The 23,400-nt window shown below is 41.2% G+C and overlaps 1 protein-coding gene across 1 annotated transcript in view; it reads left to right on the plus strand.

The window, feature by feature from the left end:
- SKAP2 (src kinase associated phosphoprotein 2) overlaps positions 1–23,400 on the plus strand; it is a 149,950-nt gene that overhangs the window by 111,350 nt on the left and 15,200 nt on the right. Inside the window, exons 10-11 of the mRNA XM_006088771.3 lie at positions 17,352–17,429; positions 22,845–22,957. Of these exons, the coding sequence (XP_006088833.1) occupies positions 17,352–17,429; positions 22,845–22,957 (191 nt within the window). The remainder of the gene's footprint in view (positions 1–17,351; positions 17,430–22,844; positions 22,958–23,400) is intronic.

Below are 23,400 nucleotides of genomic sequence, written 5' to 3' on the forward strand. Positions count from 1 at the left end.
GCCGGAGGTTGGATTTCTCATCATAAGTAATCAATTATTGCAAAAACACTGCAATACTTAGCATAATTGTAAGTGCTTGATTTATAAACTTTCGTTCAAGTCAAACAAAAATTTGTGTATGTACTACAGGCAAGGCTCTGTGCTAGGTGTCTAATATTGCCCATCTCTGGAGTACTAATTGGCTTTATACTCTTAATATTAATTACTTCTTGACAAGAAGAGACTTTTGTTGAACTTATAAAGGAAGAGATCTTAAATGGATGCTGAATTTATTAAGTAAATGGTCCTAAATGGCTGCTTATTACTACCTAGGGGAAAAATGACATTTGTATATACAAAGAATGACTCAAAAGTCCTATCAAGGTAGAGATCCATCCAGATCCAAATGTGTATCTTGGCTTCATAAGCCAAGAATAAAACATATTTGCATTTGAGGTTATGTCAGATGAGGTTAATGTGGTTACATGAGAATATATCTTTAAAACAGGGTTGACATTCCAGTCAAGTGAAGTCCACCTAATTTACATAATGTATTTTATTTTCTATGCCAATCAGTCATTTTCTCTCCCAGAAAGTCAACCCAGTGTTTGCACTGTTCATTTGTGAAACTTACATGACATAAACAGCAGGTGACAGAAGGTGTTTGTTATTAAGAGAGAATATCATCTCCAAGAAACTTGTCGTCTGGAAACAGGAAAAATCTCACCAAGTAATTTGATTTGTATCATGGCTTTTTCACTGTTGGCCACATTTGTGACAGCTGATTTCATATTAAATATTAGCAGTATTTTGTTTATGCTCGGATGTGCTACAGTAGGATGTAGATTTTACCCAGAACCTTCCTGGTTAGAAAGTGTAGCATTCCAGTTAAATGAGAGACTTGCGGGCTAGTTATGAAGAGCATAGACATTATGTATCTAAAAAAAATTAGACTACCACCTTGGTGTCGAAACGTTGAAGTTTCACATTACCCTTGAATCTTATAAAGTTACTGTTTTTGAAGGTCAAACGTGGTAATATGTTGGGAATTTTATTTGCTTCAAAGTAATAGAAACAGTTGTTAGCAACAGTATGGCTTTCTGGAAATCATGGATATTAACATAAGTTGCATGATTATCATGAATGAGCTACGGAAATAGTTAATCTATTGCTGAAAAGAATTATTGTTGGACTTTTAATGTAGAAGCCAAATTAGAGTTTATATTTCTCATGTTCAAGAACATTGTTTTATTTGTGTTTCTTGCAGTGGCATATCATCTTATTCGTAAATTTTTGTTGTAATTTTGTTGACATCTACTTTTAAAAAGCCTAACTGGATAGTGTTGAATCTTTGGGTTTGTGAAGTATGTCTATGATTTGTTTTGTTTTGATATGACTTTTCAGTATATGAAAATACCCATGAGACGGGCTCCTGCTGAATTTTTGGTCACTATGTCGTCAGTGCTGTGAGTGCATATTGTCAGTTGTTTAAACATTGTTGAATCCACTGTGGGCCGACAAGAAGCATCTGGGAGCCAGACTTTTCCTGTGGACACATGCCAACTAGTGTATTATATTTCCTCACGAACGTGAACTATATTGAGATGATTTTTCTTCTTGAGTTATTTTAATCCAGAAATTATTTTCCAAAGCTAAGTGAGGATCATATGATAAAATTGTTTATAGCTACCTGAATTCTGTAATAGCGGGTTGAGAATTACTTTTATTTAGCTAGAGTAGGTGAAAATAAGTCATGCAATTAAAGTACATTCAGATAATTAACATTAGTCTCCTAATTAGACTGTTCAGGAAAGTTCTCATGTCATTCTTGTATTCTCTTTAAATCAATGATTTACTTTAAGGAGGGTCAGTAAACACTGAATGACCCTTTAATTAAGTGCTATAGTTGGGTGTGCCATTAAATATACATGTGTGATTGCACTATTTAATTACATAGAAATAAACCCTAAATTGCATTTTAATATTTGCAATTATAGCATAACATTTATGTTAACTAAAAATGCCAGGGAAAGTTTATAAAATGCCATATTTAACTTAAAACCATCTGAACAGTTGTGGTTTGGGGATGAGAAGACAAGAACACTTTGTCCTACTGGAAAGTAGGCCAGGGGTCTTTCTTGGAGCCCTGACTCTGCCTAGACTCTCGGACCCTGGGGTGGCCGGGTTTTGTCTTTCCAGCTCAAATACGATGACTCCATCTGCTACCCTGGGACACTATGGGTTAGACCTTGAAGAAGTAAGATCTGACTTACCCACCACATACACTGAAAATTCCCTGGCTCTTGTACACAAGAGCAGACATGTTGTTTATGTTGGCTTTCTTTCTAGATTCCAAGTAAGAGACGCTGCAAATGAGAGTTCAGCCTATCCCTTTAGGGGGCCAAAACTGAGCAAGTGTGTTGCTTTTTAAGCTCAAATTTTTTTTTCTTACGTACTTTGAAGAACATCAAATACTATTTTGCAGGAATGAACACCAAGACCTCCATCAATGGATGTCCAGCCTCCCTTTCTTCCCCCTTCAGGTCCTACCTTCTCTTCAGCAACTCCTTTCTGCAGAAATACCCTCGTTCTAGAAGATCTTTCACTTTCTATACCATATTTTCCTCTCTCATTTTCTATAACTATAACATATTTTATCAGACATTTGTCTGCATGTCAAAAAACTGCCTCTTACTTTAGAATTGAAAATGCCTTAAAATCATAATTCTGAAAGTCTCAGCACTGCCCCTCATAGGTACATGGAAGTTTGTATTTTGAGAGTGCCATTCTTGTGTAGCGAATAAAGTGTTTTAATCTGCTGCATTTTTCATGTCTTGCTGCAGTCAGATCTGTGAGGGACTCTGGCTGTCTTCTTCAGGATTCATCCATCTTCGGGGGCTCCCGGCTGGGACGGAAGCTGCGCTCGGCTCTGCCGGCTTCAGGGCTTGGCCTTCCTCTGTTTTCTCCTCATATTCCGTCTCCGAGAGGGAGGTGATGGGAGATGATTTTTCCATTTGCAAGCTGCCTTCCAACTGAAAGAAAAATGGAGGGGGCAGATGGCAAGCTTTCCACTTTCCGTGGCCATTACGAGCACGACTCTTCTCCTGCGTTTGTGCAGTGCACTCTGTTTTTCAAGGAGCTATTTTTTTAAGACTGTCACAGTTAGCCAAGTTATTTTGTCACTGAAGATTGTTAAAAGTAAGAATATATGTCAGTGTGACATCACAAGTATTAGCTTTCTCATTAGTTGCGTGTATGGCAGTAGGTTCAAGTGCTGTTTAGTTAATGAACAAATTCAGGAACAAGTAATCAATGCAGGACTTCCATCGGAGGAAAGGTGTCATGCTTCAGACTTGGGCTCTGGAGGCAGACTGCCTGGGTTCAAGTCCTGATACGACTTCTTACAGCTGTGTTATGCTGAGCAAGTTACTCAAGTATTTCTGTGCCTCCATTTCTTAATCTGAAAAATGGGAATAACAGGAATACCTTCCTCATGGGGTTTTGAGGATTGAGATTTGTGTGCATAGCGGCAATCCTGGTGCTTGGTACAGAGTAAATCTTCAGATTGTTATTATAATCCCCAGTATTATACATCTTCAATGCACAGGGCATTGTATGGTCTTCTTCACCTCATTTTATCCTCACAATAACTCTCTAACACAGGTTTTGTATTTCTGATTTCCAAATTGGAAATTGAGGTTCGGAGAGTTTAATCAGCTTCTCTGTGTTTGTTTGTACAGGTAGTAAAGGAGAGCTCTGAATCTCTGGAGCACGAGTTTTATTTGCACTTCTATAGCTCCATTGAATCTTTTGGTGTTAATAGATTAATCTCTGCTTTACTAATTTCATTATAATTAATTTTACGTTAGTATTATTTAGGGAGGTGCACCTATGTTTTGACACTTAAAGGCAAGTGACATTTGAAGATACAGTGTTCTAATTAATTTACATTCTAATAACGATAGAACACAGCCATTCGACACCGATGTGAAAGAAATCCGCAGAAGGTGCGGCTTTAGGTCAGTCGTCCTGGAGTGTTGTCCCAGGACCAGCAGCATGGGTGGGAACTTGTCAGAAATGCACATTCTTGTGCCCACGCGAAGCCACTGAGTCAGAAACTCTGTGGGCGGGGCCCAGCATCTGGGTTTGAACCAGCCCTCCCGGTGATTCTGAGGCCTGCTGAAGTTTGAACACCACTACTTTAGGTCAACAGCACGAGACGGGGTTATGCCAGGGATACAGGGATACAGATGTAGCTTATGATATCTCTTCCCAAACTGGAAGTTGTATATGGCAGAGGGAGCATGTGGTGGTAATAGAAAAATACAAGTGGGGCCGTTACCTGATAATTGCCCTATAAATATTCAGTACTGTGTGCTCGATCCCTTCCATTCCTTAGAGTTAGGGCTTCTAAGCAGGTGGTAGAGTATTGCTTTAGGCACAGCCGATGAGTACAGCCGAGTGAGTCACCAAGAGGCACTCCTGACCCTCAGCTTCCTATGGCTGGGACACACACAGCCACGGATTGGGATGGGTAGTTTTTCTAGCAACTAAGAATCTTCAACTAAGAGGAACTGATTTAGCAACGAAGAATCTTCAACTAAGGGGAACTGATACTAAGAATATGGAGAGAAAGAAAAGCAATAAACAGTCATTACCACTGCATTTTTTTTTCTCTTCAGATACAGTGTAAGCGTGGAAGTAGCATATTGAAAAGTGAGTGAGGCCGGAGGAGCTAGGAAGTAAATAGGGAAACTGCTGCTATATCCAGATTTGATTGTAGAAAAAAAAATTAGACAAAAGCAGTTGTCATCTTAGAATCCATCATAGCCAGTGAGGAAAAACTGGCCATCAACCAGACATATTTGCCGAGACTGTAGGAAGGCACATTTCAGCAAATTCAGAGAAAGAATAGGCACAAATGTATGGTGTGAAAGACAAACAAGTATTTAAAAATGCCAGTTAATCTCAAATGATCCCAATGAGGAAAAAAGGAAGATAAATGAAAAGACAGCAATGTCCTTGTGCTAGAATCTGTCCAATGAATGTAGCTTTAAAGTTACCTGTATTAACCATTGCAATGGCCAGATAACCAAAGAACATGAAAATAGCTGAAATTTGTAAAATATGCTAAGTACAACATAGTATGATTGCTATGTGGTTTTATTTGTTTTTTGAAATTCGCTAGGGGCAATAATTTAAATAAAACAATTCAGTTTCTTTCTTTCTTTTTCTTTTTCTCTTCTTTTTTGCTCCTTTTCTGTCAAGAATTATCTTCCAACTAATAAGATTGTTAAGAGGTAATAGAAGCCCAGGATGGGCATAGAGATTCTAATAGAATACCTGGCTAGCCAAAATCCATTTGGTTTTCACTCATGAGAAACACACACTTGTTCCGCGTGTGTTAGGCTGTGTAATGCAAGTGTCCCCCTGGGGAGCTCACGCTGGGAGGAGGGGGTGACTGACGAATAGACAGGGTCGGAGTCCTCAGCGAGGAATGCGAATGAGGCCGGTGCTGTGGCTGCAGGAGCACGAGGGCGAGCGTGGCCAGCTGTCTGGAGGGGTGTGGGAGAAGCATCCTACGTTGGGAGACATTTGAGCCATGCCTGAAAGATGAGTAGGAATTAAGTTAGTCGTCTGGCCCAGATGAGCCTACATCACAAGACAGCTTGTGAATGAAGTCATTGGCCTGCTGTCACTGATTGTGAGGGGAACCTGGAGGATGAAAGGGATGTTAGACGTATGGAGTCTAGCAATTGAATTGTGAACTTTTCAAAAACAGTAAAAAATTGTAGTATCTGAAGTTGGGTTCCCTGAAGCAGACTCTGAGACAGTTGTAGGTAGAAGATTCCTGGGTGAGTCATCTTGGGAGACACCCTTGTATAAAAGTGAGGAAGGCACTGAACCGGAGGAGCTGACCCACAATGCAGCTGGGGCGGAGGCCTCAGCTGAACTTGCTTTCAGGGACCACGGGACTGGGATGACTTTTCAGGGTTGTGCCAAATTGAGGCAAAGGGGCCTGTCTTCATATCCCCACACCAGCCAATCATTGGCTCCGGGCTGTCCTCTGGGAGGGGTGTGACCTTGAGTGAGGCAATGTCCTGCTGCCAAGGGCAATTTCTAGCAGCAATGTGAGCCAGCAGCAATCTGAGTCCCCAGTTGCAGGATGGCTGTGTGGGCCCTGAAGAGGGATCTGGGAGGAGCACCGCATTATCCCCACAGGTGTATTCTGCAATTTCTAGACAGAACTGCAGACACTTTCTAGACAGAATTTGGGGACTTTGAAGTGAACTCCAGAGAAGCTACTAAATAAGGCAGCGAAGAGTCCTGTATCATATCTAGAAGTAGTGATTGCTAGAAACCAATGTGGGTCCAGAGAAATAACAGACATATAACTGGACTTCAGTAAATCATTTGGCCAGGATTCTCCCAAAAGCTTTATAGATATAAAGACCATTGGATAACTGATCATACAACTATGCCCTAAAGGTATTGATTAATTGATTTTATGAATGCCTTAGGGCTTAATTCTCAATATTGTCTTATCATATTAATCAATGCCTTGGATGAAGATACACAGGCAAATGCTCTCAATAGACTAAACCATGGGTCAAAGCTAACAAGGTGAAATATGATAGGATATCATACTTACTCCAAAAATCTGGTTGCACAAGAATGAGAAAGGAAAGACTTGGCTCGGCAAATGGGAAAAACACATAGGATTTTGGTCAACAGCTCAATATGAGTCAACAATGTAATGTAATTCATTCCTGAGATTGTGTGCTTTGGGAATATAAAATAATTATCAGTGTTATGGGTTAGCAGAATATCAGTTCTTCAATGTTGTGGATCAACAATGTTTAGATATTTAACTACTGTACCCTAGGATGTACAGGGTCATGATTCTCAATTTTTTTGTTTTCAGGAGCCCTTTACAATCTTAAAAATTACCAAGAACCCCATAAAGCTTTTGTTTATGTTTATGTATTTACTGTATTAGAAACTAAAACAGAAATATTTTAATGCTTATTAATGAGTTAAAATTACAATGATAAGCACATTACATGTGAACATAAATAATGTATCTTTATGAAAAATAGCTATATTTCCCCAAAATAACAGTAAGAAGAGTAGCATGGTTTCTATTTTTTGCAGATCTCTTGAATGTCTATCTTAATAGAAGACAATGAGAATCTCATATTTGCTTCTGCACTCACTCTGTTGTGATGCTGTTTTAGTATAAGTACAGTCAGCATATGAAGAAAATCTAGCCTCACAGATATGTAGTAGGAAAAGGGAAGAATTTTAATAGCTTTTGCAGGTAATTGTGCATATTCTTCATTGATACTGTACTCAAACTTGACAAGGGGTAAAGGTTAGTTGCCATGTAGAATCCAAAACCATATCAGTGAACTTTTCATACTCGGTTACATTGACATTCCTGGGCCTGTCTTGTACTTGGGTAACCATGTGTGTTTTATAACATCATTGGTCAGTTGGAAAATACCGGTTCACTACATTGGGCAGAACTCCCAAATATTGACACAATTGTGATACAATTAAAAAACCACATTCACTAACTCATCAGAAAAGTCTTCAAATGCTGGGAGCTGTCAAGTTCCCAGTGGCAGATGTAAGTTTCTAAAATTCCAATTTTTACTTGAAAGCTCAAATTTGATCATTGGCACTAAACAACTGTCTGTTGTTTTCTTTGAAATAAGAAGCTGGCTTAGCCCTGGCCGGTTTGGCTCATTGGATAGAGCGTCAGCCTGCATACTCAGGGGTCCCAGGTTCGATTCCGGTCAAGGGCGTGTGCCTTGGTTGCGGGCACATCCCCAGTGGGGAGTGTGCAGGAGGCAGCTGATCGATGTTTCTCTCTCATCAATGTTTCTGACTCTCTATCCCTCTCCCTTCCTCTCTGTAAAAAAATCAGTAAAAAAAATATATTTTTTTTAAAAAAAGAAGCTGGCTTAGTTCACTTTTGAGAAATATCTGCCAAATTCCCAAGTCCGAGTGAGCATCGTTTGTCAGTGGTTCTTTGAGTGAGAACCATGTTCCTTGGGAAAAGGCGCGGCTTCAGCTCGCCACTCCTCTTGCACATCTGGAGATGCAGCCGAAACACTCTATCTGTTCTTCCCACTTTATCACATGGAGCATTAAAAAGACATGGACTCAAAGTTGCTATTAAATGAAAAGAATAAGATTTGCTACTTTATCAAGGACACTCTTAGGTGAACCTGGCTTGTTTGTTTCTTTTCGGTGCTAGTGCCAGGCGGTGAAGAGCACAGTGACAGTTTGGTGCCACTGCGCTGATTTATGCTGGGTGTCAGCAGTTTACCCATCATTGCATTGCAGCGTCAGTGCAAATGTTAACACAGTGAAAAAGGCAGATATCTTCATTTTATTATGGAAATAGTTTTGACCACCTAGACCAGGGGTGGGCAAACTTTTTGACTCGAGGGCCACAATGGGTTCTTAAACTGGACCAGAGGGCCGGAACAAAAGCATGGATGGAGTGTTTGTGTGAACTAATATAAATTCAAAGTAAACATCATTACATAAAAGGGTACGGTCTTTTTTTTTTTTTTTTTTTAGTTTTATTCATTTCAAATGGGCCGGATCCGGCCCGAGGGCCGTAGTTTGCCCACGGCTGACCTAGACCCTCCAGCCCCCCCAAAAGTAACCAGTGCTGGTGGCAGGGATGTGGAGTCATTAACGGGTGATGGTTCCTCTTGTGGGTCTGTCTGTGCCTTTGCTTTCTTGGGTTCCTGAAAGGTTAGGGCGCACTGCCTGTGAGGGGCCGAGTGTGTCTGCATAAGCCCATGGAGGAGGCCAGAGCCAAGGCCTGAGACATGGAGCTCTGCATCGATAGCTCTGCTTTCCCCCCTAAGGTTGGAGTAGACAGTTGTAGGTCCTTATACAACAGCCACGTTACAATGAAATGACCTTAATACCAACCTATCCATCATTAGATGGTATTTTTTTTTTACAGATTAAATTTTAAAACAAATCAAACTCTAAGTTGAGATGAAATATTTTACTTTCTGAAAAGGGATTCAAAACAGTTTATAATGGAATACATATACATTTGGGATATTCTTATTTAAATAGAGAATAAAGAAAACCCAGAAACTGAATGAAGGTTCTGGAAAGATGTTCTTCATGGTCATGGATAGATAGGTCTGGATGATTTTTAAACATTTTTATTTTTGCTCGTCTCTATTTTCTGACCTTCGGCAATGAACAGATACGATTCTTCATAACAAGAACAGTATAAAAAGGTTAAGTTTTTTTAAAAAGAACTTACCTGTAGCAAACTATAATCATGCCAGAAACCCTGAGCCAGGTAGCAGTTACTCTGAGGAGTAATTTTATTCGAACTTTCTTGGGTTAAAAGAATTTTAATATTGCAGAATTTAATTAAAAACCTACGAATTTGAGCTTTAAAATATAGCTGGAGGCGTTTTATGCTGTCTCGGATAGTGGGTTCCATACCCTGGGGCAGGAAGGCGCCACGTGCCGTACCTGCCCTGGCCCAGACTCTTTAGGAGGAGGCTCATGGTCTGACTCACAGTTGCTCTGACAGAGTCTGGCCTGTTAAAATCTTACCTTTAACCCGTGTGCTTTCTTTGCCTGTCGTAGTTGCCTGTAGGTGATCAAGTCCACATAAGACAGCTCCTGAGTAGGCAGGTCTTTCCGGAGCAGCCGCGGGCTTGCTCAGAAATGTGTGCCCTGGGTGTGGCATGGAAGGCGGTGCAGGGAGAGGAGAGCCCGGTGCAGGCTGCACGGCCTTGGTCCAGTCACCCAACTCCCCCAGTCCGTTTCCCCTTGAAGGAAGGAAGGAAAGAAGGGAGGGAGGGAGGAGGGAGGGAGGGAGGGAGGGAGGGAGGGAAGGAGGGAGGGAGGGAGGGGAATTACAGCTAAGGTTTTTCCCAAGTTCTCCCCCTGAGCCTGTCAAGTGAGGTCCTTGCTTGAATTTGAGGTTTTGCCTGATGTTAATAAGTTTAATATCTGTAAAAAAAAATTATTTTTGTACTTTGAGTCATGTACAAAGTATTAATTTTAATATAGGACAGAAATTTACTATAACCTAATGGCATTCTTTCTTGCTTTTGAAATGCAGTGTTAAACCCTACAAGAATAAATGTCAAAGTTGAAAATTAGACTGTATGATTGCACAACTATTGCTTATTTTGCTGCCTTTTATATCACATTCACTTTCTTGGTTGCTAAATTAATACATGGTTGCAAAACACCTCGCTCCTAGGATTATTAACTTGATATTGCATGCTAATTGTGCACTTTTTTTCTCCTGAGAAATCTGATTATCTCATTGTCCTCCCCAAATCCTTTTGCAAAGTGCCAGGGGATAGACATTCTCTCTACTTTACAAAGATGACACTGAGCATTAGAGACAGTGTCAGCGTCACATGAGTAACTAGACCTTGAACAACAGGCCTGTTTGCCTAGTTTCTAGAAACGTAAACATAAAGTTTTAATAATACTAAGAGGTACATGTTTTTGTCTTTATAAAAGTATATTTATTATTGCTGTAAATTATGTCAATCTATTAGATAGATGAAAACTCTTTAGAAATGTCATATTTGAAATTACCAGGCCCTTAAGGAAATCACTTTTCCTCATTGTCATAATTTGCATTCCCTTGTCCGTACCCCCTGACCTCCACTCTTCCACTTTGCCAACCCTTCCAGCAGCTTCACAGCATGCCCAGGTCTGGAGAGAGAAGAGGGGGCGAAACCATTTGTGTAAATCCTTCCTGCATTGCTCCCTCTTTCACACGGTGCTGCTAGGACTAGCCAGAGGTGTCTTTGGTTCCCCATCCGTCCGTTCCATCTTCTCCTGCTCAGGGACATCTTGCTTGCAAGGCCCCGTACCCGAGCCCTCGATGAAATGTGCAGAGTAGCCTGTTGCTCTGCAACGTAGGTGAACTTCTTTCAGATCTTTGCTTGTAGAAAGCCTCAACTTCACCTTCTACATTTAACCACACTTTCCTTCTTGAAATTAAGTGAGAAAGAGAAGCTGTCTGGCCTAGAAGTAAATCCGTTTTCAATTACAAGTTTACATTAGAGACATTTCCAAAACATCAAACACTGTGTGCTGGCTTCAGGGGCGTTGGAGCCTGTGGAGCATTAGAGGTGCGGAGGGAGAGCCAGGAGAACAGAACGGAGAAGGTACAGGTTCGGGCATCCCAAGTTGAAATTAAGTGATCTCTAAAAGGATCACTTAACCCAAGATATACTTCAGGTGCAGTGCTTATGTGAAAATGTTTTCCACGTTCGTAGACAGCCAGTATTTGAATGAAACTCTAGAAACCGATCCATCTATAAACTGAAGATTTTAATGGAAATCAAGGAAGTGGCACTATGACTCTAAGAGCTGGGGCTTTCGAGGCACGGAACCCAGTTCAAGTCCCAGCTGTTGTTCTAACTAGACATGGGGACTGGACAAGTTAGACAAGCTCCGTAAATTTCATTTTTGCATCCATAAAATGATGGGAAAGGCACCCTATAGAATTGTTAGGAGAATTTGGTTATATAATGGATACAAGTGCATCTAAATGTATGAACATGTAAGTCATAAATATTAACTTCTTGAGACAAATATATGGTCACATAATCAAATGAAGCTGGACAGGTTGAGATCTAAACCCAAACTTTATTTCAGAGCATAACTTTTGATTCTGTGTTTTATGTCTTTTAAAATACATTGTAATTCTGTAGAGCTTTTTTCTAAAGGTATTTAGTGTGAAAGGTGATCATTGTGTGAGTCAAATTTTTTTTATGTTGCCGTCCTCTTCTCCCTGGAAGACATGATGAAATAGAGACAGACTCGTAGATACAGAGAACAGACTGACAGCTGTCAGAGGGGAGGGGAGTTGGGAGACTGGGTGAAAAAGGTGAAGGGATTAATAAAAACAAAACAACAACAAAACACCTCATAGACACAGACTACAGTATGGTGATTTCCGGAGGGAAAGGGGGTTGGGGGAGGGACGCAAGGGTAAAGGGGGGATAAATGGTGATGGAAGGAGACTTGACTTGGGGTGGTGAACATACAATACAATATACAGGTGATGTGTTATAGACGTGTACACCTGCCAATGTCAGCCCGATAAATTCAATAAAAGTTTTTTTTTAAATCAATCCCCAGCCCTGATGTGAACATCACACACCCTAGCTTGCCCTAACAAATTGTCTTTTGCCTTTTTATATCAGTTACATGGGTCATTCGCTTCGTGTTGTTGTTTATCCTTACAAAAAGAATATTCGTAAACCAGAAATAGCCATTTTGTAAAACCTGCATAGCTAGACAGATCTGTGATCCTTATTAGGGTAATAATCCATCCGTTATGGAACTGGATCAATTTGTAAATTCAATTGATTAATCTAGCAAGAGAAAAAAAAAGGTCTTGACTTTTCCCATAGTAAGCATTTCCTCAAATGGTCATCATCCTAAAAAGATTTGGGAAAACTCATTTCTCTGCTTTCTTCCTCTCTTCACTCCACTCAGAAAGAAGGCTCAGTGTGTGTTAAAAAGACGAGTGAGAGTAGAGTTCAAGCTTTGGATGCTGTTGGGTCTGCTTGCTCCTGGAGGTTCCATATTTTTGACAGGATTTAATGTTAAAACCTTTCGGTGACTACAGAACATTTCTGATCCTCATTGATTAGTTTAGTAAACGCAGAACTATATTTGAATTATATTCTGCAATTTCACTTTATTATTTTCATCTTCTCTGATAAAATCTCCTGCTGATCCCTCTAACAATGTGTGATTGGAATAATAACTTCACATGTTGAAGAGTTTGTGCTGCAGCTGAGAGGCATGTAAATACAAGCTGCTTATTTGCAAGAAGCTTCCAGATTTGCAATATGATTGCTATGGAAACCACATAATGAAAACCTTATAACCATCTGTGTGGTTTGATGGATTTTACTGCATAGCTGAGCTGTTTTTGTTTACTGTTATTAAAGTGTTGAATGGAATATATTAACCCACAAATGTTGACTATTTGAAGTATTAATTAGTATTGTATAATGACATCATGCCTCAACACCAAAACAAAATATGTTGAATAATAAACCTAAATAAAACATGTGTTTCTATTTCTAATATGTTGTGAAGGTGATTGTTATCTAGAATTTTAGTCACTTGTCCTTATATATATTTTTGAGTGGTGTTCTGTTAATAAATGCATATAGTAGAATTTATTTTCATGATTTTTGAATCCATCTGTTCACTCAGTATTTATTGGACATCTCCCTTGTATCATATTCTATTCAAGATTCAATCTGAGTTTTTTTATCCCTAAGATTAAAACACACACACACACACACACACACACACACACACACCAGATTAGATTTTGTTGTCGTTTACATGGAAGCTGTTTTATTGTTAGATCAAGATGAAATGAGTTGTTTAAACATTGTGAAGAAAAAAATTACTGTATGAAACACAGAAGGCTTTGACCTAAAAATATCAGTCCTAGGTTCAAAATGAAGTGTTTTTAATGAGCATCTGATCCTCTAAAATATTGCTTACTAAGCATCTCACATTGATTTCAATTTACATACTTATAGTAAATATTGATATTTAAGTAAATATTTTTAATATCATTCTGATAATTTAAAAATACACTGTGTATATGATAGGCACTTAAATTTTACTGAAATAATAATACATTCATAGTAATAAATTCCAACTTGTTAACTTTGCTAAGAGCCAGGTTTTCATTTATTTATTATAAATACTTTCTGTGATCTCTCAACACTGACTTTGGGTGGTGAGTCTAAATCCCATAGTCTCTCCTTAAGAGCCAAGAATGCTGCTTCCAATATTGAGGGGGTTATGGCTTTTGATTGAAGACAAATGCTCTTAACTATTTTTGAATTTACTTCTTACTTATTGCATTTGTGACCAAATTGGAAGAGAGGGAGTGCTGGGGGAAGAGCAAGTGTGAAAAGTAAGGAAAGTTTTCTTTCACCTTCAAAAATATTCACTACCTGTAAAATGAGTAGGTTAGGCTAAATGACTCTAACTGTCCCTAATATCCTTAAAATTTGATGAAAACATTCCTAACACCCTAAGGGCCAGTGTGGTAACTAGTCCTTGAGGTTTGGCAAAAGTGAGAACTGTTGTTGGAGAAACATTTTATTAGGTCTTTTATGTATTAACTAGAGGCTCAGTGCACGAAATTCATGCACTGGGGGAGTTGTCCCTCAGCCCAGCCTGCACCCTCTCCAATCTGGGACTGCTGGCTCCCAACTGCTCACCTGCCTGCCTGCCTGCCTGCCTGCCTGCCTGAATGCCCCTAACCACTTCTGCCTGCCAGCCTGATCACCCCCTAACCACTCCCCTGCCATCCTGATCGATGCCTAAATGTTCCCCTACCGGCCTGATCTCCCCCAACTGCCCTCCCTGCCAGCCCACTTGCCCCCAACTGCCCTCCCCTGATGGCCCAGTCACCCCTAACTGCCCTCCCCTGCAGGCCTGGTTGCCCCCAACTGCCCTCCCCTGCAGGCCTGGTTGCCTCCAACTGCCCACCCCTGCTGGCCTGGTCACCCCTAACTGCCCTCCCCTGCTGGCCTGATCGCCCACAACTGCCCTCCCCTGTAGGTCATCTTATGGCCACATGGGGGCGGCCATCTTGTGTGTTGGAGTGATAGTCAATTTGCATACTGGCCATGACTAATTAGCATATCTGATCATGACCGTGAGGGCTTTGTGACCAATTTGCATATTACCCTTTTATTAGTATAGATTATTACTTGACTGAACAATATTAAATTGCCAATGTTAAGTTCAACTTACTATGTATAAGGTACCAAATATTTCCAGCTGTTCCTTATGTTGGAGCTTTTATTATTTTGTTTGAACTGAGTTACAAAAATTCGAAACAGTTGTAGTTGTCTTATAAGCACAGCAGTTCCCAACCTTGATTTAAATGTTGATTTTTATTAATCACCACTTTAAAATTTGCATGCATCTTCTACATTTGCATGTGCCATCCTGACCCTTCTACCCACCTCTCCAGTTGCCCCTGGCCATTTCCTCTGGGTCACCCCACCAGCATATTCAATCTCTCATGTCAGAAACACAACTCCTTGTGTTTCCTCAGCAAAATAGCTTAGCTCAGCTATTCTCCTTTTAGTAATGATGTTCCATTTCTCAGTTCACTCAGCTCAAAACCTCAGCCATCCTCGGTTGCTCTTTCCCCCTTTAGCCCTCCACCTCCAGTCAGGCTCAAAGTTTATCAATCCCAGTTCCTTTACCCCTCACGACCATCTCCTCTCCATTTCCTCTGCCCCTTCAGTTCAGCACTTCCTTCCCCTCAGCCAGACTCCGAGCGTCTCTCCCCCACCCCCTCCTCCAGAATCTAACACAGTGGGATCAGATGACCATTCCTGAAGCATAACTTCAGTCCTGTCCTTTCTTTGCTCGAAAATCTTCTGGGGCTCATATCGCCCACCAAGTACAAGTCTGAGTCCACAGCAGAATGTTCACGGCCCTTCAACGATTGGCCCAAACCCCCCGCATTGTCTCCCATCCGACCCTCTCCCTCTGAGTGCCATGTTCTTCGGCTAAAATGAATATGATGGTGTCTTGTTCTTTTGTTTATGCCTTTCTGTCTGGAAATTTTCTCCTTCCCGTCTCTCATTCAGATTCTCTCCTTCACTCAGGGGTCCTCAAACTACGGCCCGCGGGCCACATGCAAATACAAATATTGTATTTGTTCCCGTTTTGTTTTTTTACTTCAAAATAAGATATGTGCAGTGTGCATAGGAGTTTGTTCATAGTTTTTTTTTTTAAACTATAGTCCGGCCCTCCAACGGTCTGAGGGACAGTGAACTGGCCCCCTGTTTAAAAAGTTTGAGGACCCCTGGCTCAGAGCCTTCATGGTATTCCCCCGTGGGGCGCTTTCTTCTCTGCCCTCCTTCATGCCTGGGCCTCACATGTCAGGTTGTGTGCCCCATCCCATTTCCCTTTAGATTCTGTCTTCTGACCCTCTAGGCCAGCGGTTCTCAACCTGTGGATCGCGACCCCTTTGGCGGTCGAACGACCCTTTCACAGGGGTCGCCTAAGACCATCCTGCATATCAGATATTTACATTACGATTCATAACAGTAGCAACATTACAGTTATGAAGTAGCAACGAAAATAATTTTATGGTTGGGTCACAACATGAGGAACTGTATTTAAAGGGCCAGAAGGTTGAGAACCACTGCTCTAGGTTGTCAGCTTCCTCAAGGCAGATGCTCCCTACGTCCTTGCCTCCCTGGCAGAATCTGTCTCTTGCATGTGGTTAATTCTCAAGGAAGAGTTATTGGTTGAATTATTTAATAGTCATAATAGTTATATTTCTATATTTTGCATATTTTTCTTTAAAGTTTTGGATTTTTTTTCTGTGAAGTTATGATTCTTTTTGAACCCACTTTTTCTTTTGCATGCCATTTCATTCATATGCCCTGCCTTAAATATTTCTAAGTTGTATATAAATCCTTAGGTGAGGAAAGTGGTAATGTAATAAACGCTTCTTTGATATAAAGGCATTAAATAGTCTGTTGACTCTGTTAAAAACTGTTCTCGTTTCATCTTACCATAATCCTTCCTGTAGCTGGAGAACATGTGGTGGGAGGGTGTGGGAATAGGTAAGGCGCTTGATATGTGCACGATAAGGAACATGGACTTTATGATCACAATCCTAAGTTTGAATAACAAAAATTAGAAATTGCTTTACCTTTTCCAGTCTCAGTTTAGTCACCTGAAAAATGAGGATTGAAGAAGTATTTATCTATGAAATCTTTCCTGTGCTGTGGTGTATGACACATAGCAGGTTCCCGGTATAATGGGGGCCTTGAAGGGTAAGGATCCTTCTAGTGTTGTTCTCTGAGATCCAGTGAGAAGACCTATGAAGTCTGTGATACTCAATAAATGATTTTTTCATCACACATTTCTCTCTGCTACGATGATGTTTTAGGGACCATGGTTTTATCTGTGGTTCTCCTGCCCCAGGTTAATGTGGTCTGTGTAGTACTGGGTATCATTTTACTGGATGTCAGGGCTTTTCTGGATCTGAGATCATCCCAGATGAGTTTCTCTAAGTATTTAAAACAATGAAGCACTGGTACAGATCTCATATTCTATTAAGCCAACCGGTAAGGTTGCTATTTGGAGGTTTATTGGTTCAGCTTTAGGTTATTGAAAAAGGAATGTGAATATGGAATGAGTTCCTTCTTTGAAAAGGAATCTTTGTGTTATAAACTTTGAATTTTGCTCTTCAGATGAGGTGAGTCCTGTACTGTTATCCCAAGAAAACCCTTCAGTGAGCCGTTTATGTTGTTTATTTACAGACGAGGAAGAGGAAGCTGCGCCCGGGAAAGTGGAGGAGCAGAGGAAGATGAGTCAGGACAGCGGTCATCACAGCACAGGTACTGGCCTCGGAGCCTCCCGAGGACACTTGTCTTGGTTGTGTTCACTTTCTCGCCGCTCAGAAGGCGTTCACACAGCTCCCCAAGCTGGGCTCCTTCGGTCTGGATATCTTATGGCTGAGAAGCTGCTTAGCCCCATTTAGGATGCGTGAAAACCACTTGAGAAGGATTTATAAAGTAAGCCAATTTATACAAGGTATTCCTTCCTGAATTACTTTGTAATGACTCAATTAGCTTTCATTTCTGCACAAAGGAGATTTAGTTGCATAAATTAGCTTATCATCATTGAGGAAGTGTCACTGCTAAAGGACAGCTTATAGATACAACATGCAGTTGCTGTCAAACCTATAAGAATGTAATATAGACATCTGTGTATACTTTGTGCCTGAGCAGAACAGACTCCTGCCATTCAGAGACTAACAGGGGACAACAAGTTGCCCAGGGGACTGGCAATGTAGACATCTCTGAAAAGGTCAACTTGACACAGGCTCTGACAATCGACCCGCAGCTCTGTCTTCTTTGATAAAAATCAGATAAACTTAAGACCGCTAATTGATCTGCAGCCTGTTTAAATGTTGGCCATGCATATCTTCATTGCATATGATTAACACGGAAAGCGAACGAACTGGGTAAGAAATGCCAGGGTCCAGTGACAGCAGCTTAAAAACCGCAAAAGGACACCGGTGGCCGACAGGTCTGGGAAGGAGGGTCCCCTTATCCATGTCCACTTGCCACGCCGCCCCGAGCACTAATTATGACCGAGGCTGGAAAAATAACCACACGTGCTGTGCAGAGAACCACATGATACGGGCAGCTGCTCTCGCTGTTTGTTATTTCCAAACAGCGGGAGATAAACCCTGTCTGTGGCGCAAGCATGAGGTGAGTTTTGATAAGCCAGCAATTATTTTACACGACAGAAGAGAAGGACAGCGTCTTATCAGGACTTCAGCCTCTTCATAGCCACATGTCAGCGGGGCAAGGCCTGCCCTATCGTCCCATGTCCGGTGAGAGCTGTAGTTGGGGTCACCTTCCCCTCTCTGATCCGTCCATACATCACTCTTTCAAGCTGTCACAGGCAGGGTGGACAAGGAGTGTGTGTTCAGGAAGTCGCTCTCCAGAGTCCTTCCGACGGCGACATGTGGAAAGGAAACGCGGCCTGGTTTCCGGCCCCGGCAGGAAGGCAGGAGCAGGTTGCTGCGGAAGGTTGGGGTTTGCTTTTGTCAGAAAGGAAGTGAGGCCGGAGTCAGGAGCTGTTAGCACTCAGGCCCCGTGAAGCGCAGCCATAAAACACAGGCGGGGTGAAGCCTTGAGGACCACGCTCAATAGTCATTTAAGGAGATATGTTTTATTATGTGTCACAAGGCCTCCGCCGAAAGCATGTCGCTTCCTTTTTAAAGATTTCAATGCAGGTGTAGAATGAAGACACATATAGCTATTCTTTCCACAAAGATATGTATTTTGGCTTAAAGCACTTGTATTTTTCAAAAGCCTTTGGTAGTAACTATCTCCCAAATGTTTGCCTCTGAGGGAAGGGGAAAAAATCAGGCTTTCCTCCGAGGAATGCATTCAGTAGGTCCAGTTCCTCGTGCAATAGCCATAAATTAGCACTGCAATAATTCTTATCTCTGGTGACATGAAATTCTTTTCAAGCAACAGTTTCCATGCTTTCGCGTTGCGGCGACCTTTGCTCTCCGAGGCTGGCTAGGAGGTAACCCTAGAAGTTTGTTTGCCGTGCAGGGCAGCGAGCTGACAAGGGTATTACTATCTTGTTGCGCACCGCATGATGTGAACTTCTAACCTTGCTCAAGAATGTTATATATTTCTCACATTGACTGATTTTACTAAAAAAAAAAATCAGACTAATGTAAAATACATAAGTGAAAACAAAATTAATCACGAATTCCTTACGAGTTCTTTCATGTTCATGCTTCTGTATCTTGCTTATGTTATTATACATATCCTAAAGATTCCATTTTTTGAACAATATACTTACCTTTCTAAAGTTGTTTTTTAACTTATACCACTAAAGGAGAGATTCTACATTATTTTATTATTGTATATTTCATCCATTGTCATCACATTTAAAACCTTTTCATTTTTCGCAAAAGTATCTCCAACGTTTAGTTTATAAGTTTCATAATAATTTTGCTCTTAATACCCAATGACCTGTTTTTGTATGTTTGAAAAAGCAGGAGCAAGTATATTGTTTAAATCTGTCACAGGCTGGCTAATTTAGATTTTTTTTTCTTTCTTTTTTAACCATTCATGCCTCTCAGGACAAGAAGCATAAATAATGAGATGATTTTTTTTTTTTGTAATTTTGAAAACATAGATCATGATGTGGATGGAATAGAAAAACCAATCCGTGCGGTAAAGACAGCTAAACAGATTGTATTCTGAATGTATGCCTCTCTGTGGTTTATGACATGATGCTTCACCTCATGTCCTGTTGTTTTTTAAAAAACATACTTTCCCTGGATGCATTTTCCGAGTGTAGGTGAGCAGGGTTCCTTCGGTGAGCCGACGGTGCTTCTGAGGCCACGTCTAGGCACAATTTCTTGGTGTCTGTTTAGCCACAATGAAAATTTTAAAAAGTAAACCAGAGCAGCAAGGAACAAGACTCGCCCTAATTTTATGTCTAGAATTGATACCAAGGATTTGAGCATTACTTTCTAGAGGAGACCAAGGCGAAGCAGCATCCGCTGCCTGGTTCTCCCCAGCGGCGATGCTGCTGTATAGCTCGTCCAGCTGACAGAGAGAGAATGGTAAAGTGTAGGCCCAGGCAGCACGTGACACAAACAGCTTATTATTCCTCAACAGAGCTCACATATGGGACCCAGAAATGAGGCTGGTCTTTGGGTAACATCATCATCAAGGTTAGGGAGAGCGCAGAGGAAAACGCATCTTTTCCCGGCACCGCCACGCCGCTAGCTCCGCCGCCTCCACGGCAGTGAGAGTTAATGAAATGCTCTTGATGCACATCTAGGGAGAGATGCATCTTGCACGCGGTGGGGGGCTCCGTGCCCCTCCTGTGCTCCTGCAACTCCCATTAGTGTTAATGGGAGTTTCACCAAGCGCATCGAGAGGAAGAGAGACCCCAAAGTGATAAGGATTATTATGCATTAGAAATGATCATATACTTTTCTTCTTCCTTCCTTCCTTCCCCCCACCTTTAGAAAATCTATCGAATGAGAAACTGTTGTGAGAGAGTCTGAAAAAGGGAAGAGCAGGCAGCGGGCTAGACAGCTGGGGAAGCTGCTGGGATGCCCTGGCCAAGCCACCACTTCTACTCTAGGTTTTAGCCCAAGTTTCGTTTCTTCAGCCTTTTTGGATCAAGCCTAAGGCTGAGCGGCATGGGGAACACACGGGAGCCTCAACTATTTAGATCCTCTTACCTCCTGGCCAGTGACGGTGGGGGAGGGCCATGCATGTGAAATGATGTCATCCTCTCTCTGCTCTAATTCCTGGACTTTTAAACTGACACTGACGGACTGCATGGGGCGCAACATTTGACCCATTTAGCAGTTGATTTAATCTGACTAGGATGTTTCAGCTTCTAAATCTCTATTTGTCTAAATAAGTGGTTTTTAAAGGAAATCAGTCACTTTATTATTAAGTAATTTTTTTCTAAAAAAAAAAATTGACAATGTTTGGAGTGATCTGTCCAGCCAGAGTGCCCTCTAGTGTCCATTTATGGAATTTACTTCAGATACGCTTTAGGGGGGAATGTAATGAAGGCGGACACAGCATTGTTAGTTCTTGGTTGGATTCCCAGGCTTGTGCACATCCCTGCTGGTAGCGGTGATGGGTGCTCAAATGCTAGAGCGGAGAGGTCAACAAGGTTCGTCTCTCTCTGCCGCCCTCCCTCACCCCCTCGCTGTCTCCCCCCTCCCATTTCCCTCCTCCCCTCCCTCTCTTTGTTTTAATTCTTAGAAAACGAGAGAAAAAAATTCATAGGAGGATTTTACTAGGTTGTGTATTCTAGTCCTTGTTTATTTTCTTAAAAGTATATTTGCAAAGTAGCATCTTACTTCCTAATATTCAGACCCCCTGTTGTTCAGATTTTCTCCTTGGCTTTAAAAAATATTTCCTCTATTAAAGAGAATTTTAAAAATTTCGAATGAACATAGCACTTTGTACATATCACAAACCATGTGTCATAAGACGAACGCCCTAATGACATGCTAATGTGCCTAGTTGTGTTGGAATTGCCAACGAGCCTGCTGTTTGAGAGCCATCTAACAAAACTAGGATGACAACCCCGATCCAGCATGTGTCTCCACAGTTATCCCCTCAGAATTCAAAGATGACACGCAATGATGGAAGTTGTCAGCCCGTATGTGTTCTGCCTGGTTAGTGAATACACGGACATCTTAGTGATATCACTTGCATTCTCTTTGCTTGCATTCTTTTTGCGTTAACTCATCAAAACTCAATTATCATGAAATTAAAAACAGGAAGCAGTTCTCTGTGTAACAAAAGCACCCAGTGTACTTCACTCTGTGCTGTGTTTCAGGAGCACCACATTGTATAAGTGACAAAGCATTTATTACCCGGTTTATTGTGGTATTACAGAGCGGAGAGCGCTAAATAATCAATCAGTTAATGGTCTGTATGGCAGCTTGAGCACATCACATCCATTGTGCTTATGCTGTTAGAAGGATGAGCTGATAACTCCAGTGTATGTTGCATGTTTATTCAGAGCCTAATGTCCTAAACTGGGGCTGACAGGCATCTTGAGAAATGCAGCTTCAGGACTGACAATGTCTAAGTTGCTAAAATATTTGTAAAATAACTTTGAGAGGCTTTGGGTCCACAAGTCCCCAAAGAGAAGAGCTGGAGTTACCCTTCGTATTATTTCCACTTTATCCTTTTCCTGAAACTAGCTTTCGGTTTTAGGATTTTTAAAGAAGCGTCCCCTAGTTTGGGTTAGATTTGCACCTGAGCCCCTTTGTTATCATCGTTTGTCTGAAGTGCCCCGATTCCGTAAAGGCGGTTACTTCGCACACAGTGTGTCTCTCACGTCTCGTGGCTGTTGCTCACTGTGCAGTGTGAGTCTCATCTTCAAAGCATGTTGCCAGGGGGCTGAGGTTCGTCTGTAAAACAAGTGGGAAGTCACTTTTAGGTGCTGGTATGATGAGAAAACAGTGCAATTACAGGTTTTAGGGGAACAACAAATTTAGAGAAAGAGAAAAAACAGACATTCAACATCAGGTCTTTTGGAAAATGGACCTTAATTAGATGACAGTAGAAGTAGGATTCTTGTATGGAGGGAATAAAAATTTTCTCTGAGGAGTGAATTTTTTAGAATATTGTGGTGGTTTGGGGTGGCCCCTTCCTTTCTCTTGGTTCATTTTTGAATGAGGGCCCACTGCACGAAAGCCCTAACTCATGTTTTCTCTCTCTTCTTCCTAGGAGACAAAAGCACCGATTACGCTAACTTTTACCAGGGTTTGTGGGACTGCACAGGTGCTCTTTCTGACGAGTTGTCATTTAAACGTGGGGATGTGATTTACATTCTGAGCAAGGTAAGAAGACACCCGAGAATGACAGCTGTAAAGGGTGACTACACAACTAGGTTGTTAGGCATTTGGATCGCAACCCTGGGGAAAGTGCCAATCGGAATTCTTCTAGGTCCTTGTTAACAATCGGGAGTTCACAATAATTAATTATTTTGTCAAGTGAAATATAATCAAAATTTAAACACAATCAGATAACAGGATTCAACTTAGCAGTGTGTTTACCTATCACTTGAGCCTTTGGCTCCCATCCACACTGCCTTCTCCAGAAACAATATACTTATGTGCAAGTTAACATTGTAAGGTATTAGGTTATTTATTATGTTTTTCTTTCCTCTTCCTCTTTATTCTTCTGTGTGCTTATTCTGATTTTGCCTGCCATTCACTACTGGAAACACCGTGTTTATAGAATAAGCTTTTCATCTTTATGTAAATACATGGGGTGTTCCGAC

The sequence above is a fragment of the Myotis lucifugus genome, unplaced genomic scaffold, assembly GCF_000147115.1.
Source record: "Myotis lucifugus unplaced genomic scaffold, Myoluc2.0 scaffold_52, whole genome shotgun sequence".
Lineage (NCBI taxonomy): Eukaryota > Metazoa > Chordata > Mammalia > Chiroptera > Vespertilionidae > Myotis > Myotis lucifugus.